The sequence below is a fragment of the Physella acuta genome, unplaced genomic scaffold, assembly GCF_028476545.2.
Source record: "Physella acuta isolate Inbredline_101_S28 unplaced genomic scaffold, ASM2847654v3 ptg001481l, whole genome shotgun sequence".
NCBI lineage: Eukaryota > Metazoa > Mollusca > Gastropoda > Physidae > Physella > Physella acuta.
The window spans coordinates 63,604-75,636 of record NW_026732996.1 but is presented as its reverse complement, the minus strand read 5'-3'; the positions used below and the strand labels follow the sequence as shown (position 1 = coordinate 75,636).

The window sequence follows — 12,033 nt, the reverse complement described above, 5'->3', positions numbered from 1 at the left end:
GTGATGACAAAACTCCCGGCTATTATGAAAATTTAATGGCTATTCATCGAATTTCCCGGCTTCAATCATAAAAAGGAAAGAAAAGATATTTAATTCAAATGCAACACAACATATGTCTTTCTCATGTTCAAAATACGATTGGTTCAATGTGAGTGTTATTGTTCTGGAACATTAAAATTTGGAAGTAATTCACAATAGTCATCACTTTCCTTATCTACTAGCTCATAATTATTACTGGCAAACCCATTCAATGTTAGCGAATCAAGAAAAGCTAATGCCATTAAACTCTATATAAAATCGAAATAATTAACAAATAAAAATTACTAAAAACTCAGACATGCCTACCCCAAGCAGCCAAATGTAGGAACAGGTATGCCTAAAAAGATATTCCAAAAAGCGGAACACACACGCAGATGCACGTACCATGCACGCAAAGACTTTGTGTCATGCCTTAACAAAAACAAACTATCAAAGATAGTTAATTAAGTAATTTATTTTATACTGAGATTACATATTTCCTGTATGATGGTATAGCAGTAGGACTATAATTTTTTAGTTATATATTTGTACTATTATTACTATTAAAGAAACAGCTTTATTATTTCAATACCACCCTCTACCCTTCATGAACTTTTAACCCCGTTTGTAAAGAAATTTGGTATGCTGTGAGGAGGCGGGCGGGTAGGGTAAATACTCATTGGAAAAAAATCCACCATGGTATGGTGATGACGTTGGCACTTTTTAAAATTTCTCATATATACGAAGTATAGAGAAAGTATTGTAATCGTGCACAAAAATCACTTGAAATTTTAACAATTTTCACCGTATTACACCTCAGTCCTTCATCACATCCGAAGATTAGAGGACTTATTTCAATCGGGCAAAAATTATCAATCCAGATTTATCAAAATTAAGAGGTTTTATGCGTAATCCAGTCTGAAAAACTGGGCTTTGCAATTCTGTCCGTATGTCTGTGTGTGTGTCTGTCTGTCCGTGTGTAAACACGATTACTTGAGTACCGTTACAGCTAGGTTGATGAAATTTCATATATAAGTATTTTATCAAAATCGTAGATCCGTATCAACTTTTGAGCGATTTCCGATAACCAGAAGTGGTATTTTTTCTACTTTGAATTTTTCAAAAGCCTATAACTTGAGTACTATTTCAGATAGATAAATGAAATTTCACATGTAAGTAAAAGATCTAATTCACTACCTTCTGTTAAATTTTGAGTAATTTCCGTTGACCGGAAGTAGTAATTTACGCTACTTCCGATTTCTCAAAAAACTAATGTAAATTTTTAAAGTACTAATAATATTGCGCACTATTATGCACTTTTTTATTTGGCGTTCACTTGGTGTGCAATTCTTTTGTCTACTAGATTTTATTCTATTTTTAAAACTTTAAGTATTCAAAATGGATTAAAAATCATGTCTATAGCCCGAGTTCCCATCCCCTGTTGTTTTATATAAGAATATTCGAGAAAGTTTAGGGGAGATCACTCCCGGTTTATTTCAAACAAGAACCTGTCTCTAATGAAAATCAAGCTCAAGGCAAGGAGTGGTATTTTCATGATGTCGAATTTAATGAGTGATGTTTGTTAGTTGTTAGCCTTGCAACTAACCAGCATTTAGCTCTATCGCCTTATGATTGCTTGGCGATGCGAGTTTCGTCAAGCTCAGATTACAATTACGGTGAACTCTTGTAATGATGTCACAATTTTTTGTAAAAATGTGGAACAATACTGTTTTTGGCGGGACAGTAGGCATATAGTTTGTGGTCGGGTAAAGCCGTAATATGACTGAGGCATAAAAAAGAGGGTTGAAACAAAACAAAACGTTTATCTGAAATTTTGATAGGTCAAAATGGAAAATGTGTTTTGTTGCATGGCACTTATCTATTTTCCACCATATTAATCATAAAAAAAATTTCATACCTTGAGTTCCTACAAGAATAAGTGGAATTTCTTTTGTGTCTCTATACTGCCTCATCCTAGCATAATGGCTATGAACTGCCTGGAAGCTCATTTCATTTTCAAGGCTGAATACAAAAATGACTGCATCTACCCAGTGAGTGAACTAGAAATAAATAAAATGATTAAACATGATTACTCTAAAAATAAAAACCACCTACAATTAATAAATTAAGTGTATATTATTTAAAGCTGTTTCATTTTATTACATGAAAACCTGGAGAATAAAAACATATTTACTTTAAAGTAAAACCTGTTAAGTATCGATACTTTTAATATTATAGGTAAAAAAAAAATAATTAATTTAAATAAATAAAGTTAAAACAATGAAATTGTGCCAGCATAAGAATATAATCATGCAAAACTGATGCTTTGAGCCATGCTTTCTAATATCACTTCCTTTTCAAAGCATAAATCTGTTCATACAATAAATCTGCGCTGTGACCAGACCATGAAAATAATAGGAATTTTTTTTAGATCAAATTTATCGCAGTCTCACAATGTTATTGTGTAAATTAATGGTTAAATATAAATAATTTCACTATTCTGTCTGTCTGTATTTCTATATTTCTTCCTGTCTGACACTGCGCTTACACTAGCGACATGTATACTATACATTTTTAGAACATTAGGGAAAGTAAAGGAGGCTGGGCATAGTGCTGACCACTTTATCCTTTTATAAGCTGAGGTCAAGAAACATATGAACTCTACTTCATCTGCCCAATGGATCGTTAGGTCTAAAGAGGAATCTTTACTTTTATCTACAAATATGACCTTTATCTGGGGTGAGCTTAAGTGCAAGGTATGATCTATGACTAGATTTAGTATGAACATGCAGTAAATACGTGTAGATCAAGGTTACCAGATAAAGTATCATTCATACACAAAAATGAATGACGTCACTCATTGTAGAATAAATAATATAATTAAATATAGAACATAAACAAAGATTATTAAGTCATTGATAATAGACACAAATTAAACGCCTAATTTATTTATCTAACATTTGAAGTGTATGTAGATATACAATAAAAAGTAAAATATAAAGTGTTTAAGTTAGGATTTTGGTTAAAAATTCCATTTCTGATTAAATTTCCCGATCAAATTTCCTTCTCCGGAAAGTTTTGTTCCCAGTTGAATTTCGATTCTGGTTAAATTTCCAGAATGTCAGTTTCCAATTTTAAAATATAGCTTTTGGATTTTTTTATTGTTTAAATTTTTGGAAATATTTCTGGCAATTTTTTTCTGTTAAATTTCCATTTCAGGTTAAAATACTGTTACCGAATAAACATCCGGTTATATTTCATATAACTGCCGCGCAGTTATTTTGTAAAATAAATATATCCTTATATAAGACTTTTAGAACAGCGCACACAGAAAATACATTTTGCACACTAGCTTTTCCCCCTTAGAGGGAGGATTGCTGGGTAGGCCTTCAATATAACTAATATAGCTTTGAAAAAGCATTGTAAAATATTAGGAGAACACAGAGGCGTAGCGAGGGGGGCGCCAAATTGAAAATTTGAGGGGGGGTGCAAATGAAAAGTTCGAGGGGGGGGGGGGGGTGTGCAAATCGAAAGTTTGTCCCCGGGCGCCGGGAAGGGTCGCTAAGCCTCTGGGAGAACATAAAATAATAAATAGACAACAGGAAGTGAGGTGGTGGGCCACTATCATGGATACCACCAAAGATAGGTCTTCACAGTGACCTTGACAATAATAACACTGAGTGTAGACCTACACCTCGTAATAAATACAGCATGTTGAGTACTGACAAAAATACTCCATGCAGTGCTATTGAATACCCACATTAGTGGCATTATACAGGCATTTAGTACTGACAGCAGTGTTATTGAGTACCCACATCTTCAGCACCGAGTATCAACATCAGTGACACTGAGCAACCGCAGTTTCAGCACTAAGTACCCACAGCAGTGATACTGAGTACCCACTGCTAAGGCTGAGTACCCACAGCAACATTATCAATTACCAACAGCTCCATCGCTGTGTACCCACAAAAGTGACACCAAGAACCGACTGCAGTAACACAGCTTCAACAGTGAGTATCCATTGCTTCAGCACTCAGTACACATGGCTTCAACACTCAGTACTCACTGTTTCAGCACTGAGTACCCACTCACTGTTTCAGCACTGAGAACCCATAGCAGTGACAATATGTAGCTACAGCACTGTCATTGGTAATCAATAGCAGTATCATTTGAGTACAACAGCCGTAACACAAAGAACTGACATCGGAAACATTGGGTACCATGAACAATAGCAGTGAGTAACCACACCAGTGTCACTGAGTACACACAGCAGTGACACTAGGGACCCACAGCAGCTGCATTGAGCATGTAAGAATATACAATGGCTGAACACTTCATTATTTGACAGTATTTGTTCACGTGCTTTGTGTGTATAGCAAATATAGGTCAAATGATAAATATAGGTCCTTATAAGTTGACCTTGAATAGCTCACGAAAAGGGCGTAACCAGGGACAACTGAGACTATACACATTGAGGAAGTCCTTTCATGTGTAGTGTGTTACTGTAGTGTAGTAGAATCATGAGGTATAAAGTGAGCAGGTGCAGCAGAGTTACGCAACTCTAATCCTGAGCTAATAAACTATAGTTTTCATGACTTTTACAAGTGAGTCTACATCTCCTTGCATGTCAATATGTTTAGTTTGTGATATTCTGTTGTTTGTGCGTAGATATTTAGAGAAACACATGTCAGTAAAAATAGTAAAATGACCCGGACTAAAAAAAATTAAATTACTGTTAGGTCCATTAGTGCCGGATGTCGCGTTTTCGCAACACACCATAATTAGCATAAAAAATATGTCCAAATTTCAAAACAACTATATACCTCAAATTCAGTATCATTTTGATGAGAGAAAATCAAATAATTTTTTACACGCTTGGGACATAATTTTAATGTAGCGTATAAGTCCAATTCAGAGATGTAATTATCTGCCTTAGAAAAAAAAGCAGAAATTTGTGACAGCAGACATGCCTACCACTGTCAGCCAAAAGTAGGAACAGTTATGCCTAAAAAGAGGAATTTGAAGCCAAAAAGAGGAACATACTCGCGGACGCAACTTTACTAAGTCAGAAATAAAAATAATTAAAAATTACTCTAATGACATTAGTAGGCTTCTAGTCCTATTTAACTAGTCTCTAGGATACATTTAAATACTGCTTAATACTGCTTAATGTCAGCTTACATTTTAAAAAATAAATTAACCAATAACCTGAGACCCCCCCCCCAATAAAAATCATAGCTTTGACATAACATTATTGATTTGATTATTTGTGTCTTGCTATGTTCTAGGCTATATGAATAACAAATGCTGAAGGCTTCATCATATGTAATATATAAGTTACGAGCAAAGACCCTTGATCTACCTAGTAAAACTCCTACTTACTTCTTACTAAGTTCTTCATAATAGTAGTTACTAGTTAAGTTAAACTTACAAGATAGATCAGAATTCACTATTTCAGTATCTACTAGTAGATCTAGTTACAATTCTAGATCTAGTAGTAGTAGATATACTACTAACTAGATCTAGCATTAAGATGATACTTGTAAATATTGTAAGTAAACTAGGAAACAGAAACGTGTGCCAAAGGGAGATAATCACTTTTTCCTGACATTTTTTCAATTTACTTTATTACCTTTCTTTATTAATTTTTTTTTTCAAACAAATCGGAACCAACAGAGTCAATTTCGGGATGACGGAACAAATTAATTTTTTAGGTGAAAAAGCGGGACGGTTCCGAATTTGGCGGGACGGTAGGCATGTCTGTGACAGGCTAATTTCTCAAACAATTTATGGTATTTCATTTTCAAGGTTTCTTTTAAACATAACTTTGAAAACAATCATGTTAAATCGTGTAACCAAATCATATTAGGGTTATTTTGTGTCAAAACCTAAGACGATGTAAACTGGATATTTAAATAACAGGGCATATAGAATGTGCTTGTGTGGTCTCGTGTTGTAAATCTAACAGTCAGCAAGACCATGAGAAACTGGTGAGTGTGAGTGTCATGGAGTCACATAGTTAGGAAACTTTCCGTAAGTTGAGTAAAATTAATGTGTACAGTGCATTTATCTGCACATTTCTGTTTCATATTTATAATAATCCTTCAATTTTATTCACCTTTGCTTTTTGTGAATACATAATAGAAAGAAAACAAAATAGATCAGCACAAAAACTTTCCACCTTTGTTATTTTGTATTTGGAAACAGACGACAATCAGCAAAAATATATCGTTTTTGTTTTTTGCTGACAATTTTTCTTAAACGGAAAAAAAAAGTAGTTCCATAAAAAAAGACATCTCGGCTATCCTTAAAAAGCTGTACTGGTATAGTGATGTAGCCTAAACGCTGTCTCTAGATGACATGTTAATTCGACAAATTTTATCCACGCTATGAAAAATGGTATGTCAAATTAAGTGGTTGTGTCTGTGAATTGTAACTCGTAACACATTCAAACTGTCACAGTAAGTTTACACATAGTGGACTAACAAGTCCCTTTCCCCCTCCCCTCAATGACATAGATATAGTAACCGAGTAAATGTCCTAAAGCAGTGTAGACACATGTAATTGTGCTGGCATAGGGAAAAAAAATCACTTAAGGGGAGCCTTTTTGTTAGTAGGAAAATATGTACATTAAGGAAAAATTATATTACTTTTTTTTAAACCTGGCACAATCTTCTACCATAAAATAGACCAAATGAACAAGCCTCTTTGTCTGACAAAACATGAACAGTGGAAATTATTTTTATCGAAATTTGTTGCCAATGACGTGTTTTTTCCTTGGAGAATTTCTGATATTTTTCGGCGGAGAAATTTACTATAACAGAAAAAGTGAATTACCTGAAAAGAAGCAGAAAAATTAAATCTCTGTCCAAATGAAATGGAATGAGCATAATCGATCATCAGCTTGAACGAAATCTGATATCTATATTGTTTTTTTTGTTTTTATTGAGGTCATTTCCATTTTTTTTCAGAATTCTTAAAACATCGCAAAAAACTGACAAAATTAAAAATCGGCAGAAAAGTTAGAAGGAAATTAAAGTAGGGGAGGAAAATTGCAGCTGAAACTGAAAAATAGGACATCCGCTAAAAATTGGAATAGTCACTTCCCTGAATAAATCAGTTTGTTGTATAACCATATGTAGAAAAAATATTTTAAAACAAAATAGAACTTTTAAATACTTTTAAAACACTTAATTTATTATGCTGTGGACATTCCAATTTTTTGTGGATGTAATAAATAGATGTGAACTTAATGATTATAAAAACTATTATTTGTTTTTGCATTACTTTTCTGCAGATTAGATGTATTTGTTGTCATTAATATTTTTGCTAACAAAATAAAAATTTGAAGTAAAGAAGCTATCAAAAAGTGCTTTTTTCTTGTTGCCCACTAGTAGAAATTTTCATTAAGTAGACTCGTTTTACTTAATTTAATAGTTATAAATTTATTATCAAGTTAAATGATGATAATGAATTAGTTGTGTGGTTGACCACAGATGACCATGGATATGATAATAAGGGTTATCAGAAAAATGAACAATTGGAAAACTGTGCAAATGCAAACTAATTATACTAATACACTTTAATTTTGTCATATTCCGTGGAAGTGTGTTCTATTATGCTACTGTGTACATGTAGTCGCTCCTGATACAAACTAAAATATTTTAATACCTGCATTTCAGGGGTTCCGCCTTCATCTCTTATCAAAAGTAGATAGCTTTGTCCATCTATAATAACCTCTTTCTTAAATCGACCACCTTAAATAAGTAAAAATAAGTTCATTTAAAATTTTAAAATACTTTTTTAAATAAATAAATACTTAATAAGTAACCAAAATTTACCCTCAGGTGACTCCTCTTGCATATAGGAACCAGTAAGATATCGATGTACTAGAGCCGACTTGCCACTTTGAACACTTCCCAATATACCCTAGAAGGAATAAGTTCATCAGATAATACACATTTCAATAAAAAACAAAAAAATAGAGCACTATTTAGCATTAAATCTGGTTCTAGAATTTTAATGTTGGGCAAAGTTTTGATTTTCTTGATTTCCATGAAATAAAATAATGAGAGATGTGACAAGCAGGGCCGGCGCTACCTATAAGGTGAACTAGGCGGCCGCCTAGGGCGCTATCCATAGAGGGGCTCAAAAATGTGTAATCTCGATTAGTAAAAAGTACATAATAATATTTTTGATTACATTTAAGTGCCCAGGACGAACTATCAATTTTGCGCCCCATCTTTAAATTAGGCCTATATAGCTATTCGCGTTGGGGAAAATGCGCCCCCAACCTCCCTCACTAAGAAAGATCTAAGTCTTGTTTTCTCTACTTTTAATTAGAAATCTTGTAAGCCACTGAGATATTTAGATTTTCAAAGTAAATTAATTGTTGGCACCACAAGATCCTAAAGAGAATTTTAAAATAATATTCTAATACACACGCACACATATATATATAATATGGGGGGAGATCATAAAAGATAATATGGGGGGGAGATCGTAAAAGATGAGCCGAGGTGGGGGGGGGGGGGGGGGGGGGGGCATTTTCATAAGTTTTGCCTAGGGCTCTAAATAACCTGTTTAATTTTTAATGACTAATTTATTATCTAATAAAATAAAAGATTTTCACGATTTGCCATTGAATAGATGTATCTATAAAGTTTGAATTAAACTACTGCATTAGAAATGAGTCTAAATTGAGTTACAAGATTTGCCACAAACCCACAAGTTGACATTGTTAACTAAGTAAAAATGTGTTCACAGGCATACACACACAGACATATGGACAAAATTGCAAAACTATGTTTTTCCGACTCAGCGAGGTGTTGTTGAGATTTGTGAAAATGTCTATTTCAAATTTTTGCGCGATCACAATACTTCCTCTATACTTCGGCGTAAAAACCATGTGAAAAAATGATTCTAGAGCATTATAAGCACAGGATAACAATCACAGGCATCTTTTTTAAAACTTAACAATAAAATAAATATAAGATAAGTACCATAAAAACAATTAACACAAATGTTATTACACTAACCAACTTTAAATCTGGAACTGAGCGACTTAGTGTCCATTCTTGACTGTTAACAAAAGAATCTGAAAACAGATGTATTATAAATGAATATTTTAGGGAATACAAAATCTTCTGCAATGGGTAAAATGAATTTAATGAAATGTGATGACAGAACTTTAACTAAATTATCAGCCCCTAATGGCCGTCACTTATTCGAACGACTGTACTATTGTAAACATTCAGGTGAACCACAGCTCACCTGACAGGTGGGGATAAGGGTGGTAGCTAAGCTGAATGGTGTTTTCTATGGTCTCCATGAAGAGAATTTTATATATATATAGATAGATAGATGTTATCTGTCTGTCTGTGTCTATTTCTGTGTATCTTGGGAATAAAGTCTGAAGTGCTGTAGTTTGTATTTTGGCCTGCTATTTTGAGAACAAGTTGAGCCATTAGGAGAATGTCCAATTTGCTCTTTAATTTCACAATAACACTATGCTGGACTAAAACAATTTTTTACGTCTAGTCAATAAGTCCAAAGTTTTTAAATTTGCCTTTTTTTAGGCAAATGAAAGGGCAAGCTGGGGCATGAATGCTAGCCCAAATGAGGCGTAGCGAGGGGGTGCGGGGTGTGGACCGCACCGGTGACACCATTTAGGGGGTGACACCAAGGCAAAAAATAGCAAAATATATAGAGAAAAATGATTATTCCACTTAATTAAGTGATTAATTCGAGTGTTAAATAGTGTTTAAGAGGTGCAAATCGAAAGTTTGAGGGGGGGTGCAAATCGAAAGTTGAAAGTTTGTACCCGGGAAGTGTCGCTATGCCTCTGGGGGGGGCGACACCATTAAGTGCAGCACCGGGTGACACCCGACCTCAGTACGCCACTGACCACACTTGGACATCGAAGTTTTGTTTCTAAAACTAGATTACAGAATTTTAAAAAATCCAGCCCAAAAACTAGCGATTTTCCAGACTTTAAGTCTTAAATTCACTTTTCTAAGTTCAAGACTTTTTCCAGACTTTCCAGACTGCGTACGAACCCTGCTATATGAGCTTCGGGCTCATGAATGCTCCAGCTACGTTCAATAGGTTATTGGGAAAAGTGCTGGTGGGACGAGATGATGTCATCTCTTACCTAGATGTCATATGTATGTTCACGCCACTTGGGAAGAACACATAGCAGAGCTACGATCTCTACTAGGCCAGACCGAGCAAGGTAGAGGTGGGCATGACCAAGATACAGTGCTTAGTACATATGCTAACTCAGGGACACATGAAGCCAGTGCAGGATACGATGCAGAGGATACTACTTATACAAACACCAAAATAAAAAAAAGGAAGTTCGCAGCCTTATCGGATTGTGTAGCTACTACAGAAATTCATCCCAGACTTTGCTACACTAATAGAACCTCTTACCAACCTTACAAAAACAAAAAACTTAAACAACGAGCCAGGGGACAAAAGGGGTCGGAACAAGATAGAGTGGACTGAAACCTGCGACACGGCCCTTAATCAGATGAAACAAACCTTCGCATCAGACACCATACTAAAGCTACCCGACATCCAGAAGCCTTTCACATTGTGCACAGAAGCATCCTCTGTCAGTATTGGAGCATGTTTAATGCGAAAATTTGCAGGCCACCTACACCCAGTACTTTACGTAAGCAGAAAATTGACACTGACCGAAAGAAATTACGCAGTAATAGAGGGGGAATGTTAACCAAATATCTAGCAGACGCATTACGCACAGATAATGCACCCATTTAAGCTTTGAATACCAAGAAACTATCAAATGCTAAGTTGACACGCTGGGCACTCAGTTTACAAGATTACAAATTTGAAATCGAACCAATACCGAAAATGTATTGGTGTACACGCTGTCTCGGATGTAGTTCATTGCTCGACAGTTACAGTGACATCAAGGATAAGTGGCTTATATGTCATAGTTTGTTTTAAAATTACTCTGACATTTTTTATTTTTTATTCTGTACTTCTATTATATTCTATTTAATACTGCTAGAAAGCCAGATTTAATTCCAACATTAAGCGGTAGTTTGTATCTTAATTATTAATTTCATTGAGACGAAAAAAATATTTTGTGAAAGTGTTCACTTGTTCATACCTGGTTATGCTCCTTACATTAAAGGGGACATTAAATGGTTAAATTAAAAATAATACATTAATAAAAATGTCCTAGATTCCTGACGGTACTTATAAGTACCAATATCTGTTTGGGCTATTACAAATTTATGAAACGAAATTTCCTTCGACATGTTTTGAATGTGCCAAAAGCAATATAGTAACACATTGTTTAAGTAAAAATCTCATTCTGAACATAATTCCGTAAATAAAGGGTTAAATAATTTTTTCTTTTCTTTTGGTAATACCAAATACAAAAAAAAAATATTTTATATCGCAGCAAAATCTTTCCGTTTTTTTTTTTTTAAAAAGACGATCGGCGATGCTAGTGAGCTAGTAATGGTAGGATTTAGTAGGATTTTTATTACACAGCCTAGCGGTAGCCCATTGATGAAGTCACGTAAATAATGCAAATTTTACCCTCAACCCCTTATCTTCATTAATAGCCAGACAGCCACACAATGAATGACATAAAAAAATTCCATCAACAGCCTCACCCATCTGAAACAGACGATTTTTATTTGGTCCATGGTGCACGCGTGAGATTGTTGGTGATATCATTTGCTATTTGTTTTTTTTCATGAACGTAATAAAAAAGCCCATTGGCATTAGGAAATCTTGTTGGTTAATAGTTACAGATCTAGATCCACCACTATACTATAGTGCGAGGTTACAGTAAGTTAGGATAGACCTAGAAGACCATCTAAGGTCCCAGTGACTAAAACGTCTGCTGATGTCGGATAGACAAAGGCCACGAAAGTGAGAGCATAACAATGTTAACTCTAGATTTATACAGACGTGTATATGTAACGTCGCCGCATGCGCGGAAAGGGCCATTAACGGGAGTCTAGATGATAA

The 12,033-nt window shown here is 34.6% G+C and overlaps 1 protein-coding gene across 2 annotated transcripts in view; it reads right to left on the bottom strand.

Moving 5' to 3' along the window:
- The window catches only part of LOC131928303 (arf-GAP with GTPase, ANK repeat and PH domain-containing protein 1), a 94,842-nt gene that overhangs the window by 70,100 nt on the left and 12,709 nt on the right, over positions 1 to 12,033 (bottom strand). For both annotated transcript variants that reach the window (XM_059284290.1, XM_059284291.1), the window contains exons 2-5: positions 9,057 to 9,115; positions 7,860 to 7,947; positions 7,690 to 7,775; positions 1,937 to 2,078 (exon numbers count right to left, since the gene is read on the bottom strand). In XM_059284290.1, the coding sequence (XP_059140273.1) occupies positions 1,937 to 2,078; positions 7,690 to 7,775; positions 7,860 to 7,947; positions 9,057 to 9,115 (375 nt within the window). The remainder of the gene's footprint in view (positions 1 to 1,936; positions 2,079 to 7,689; positions 7,776 to 7,859; positions 7,948 to 9,056; positions 9,116 to 12,033) is intronic.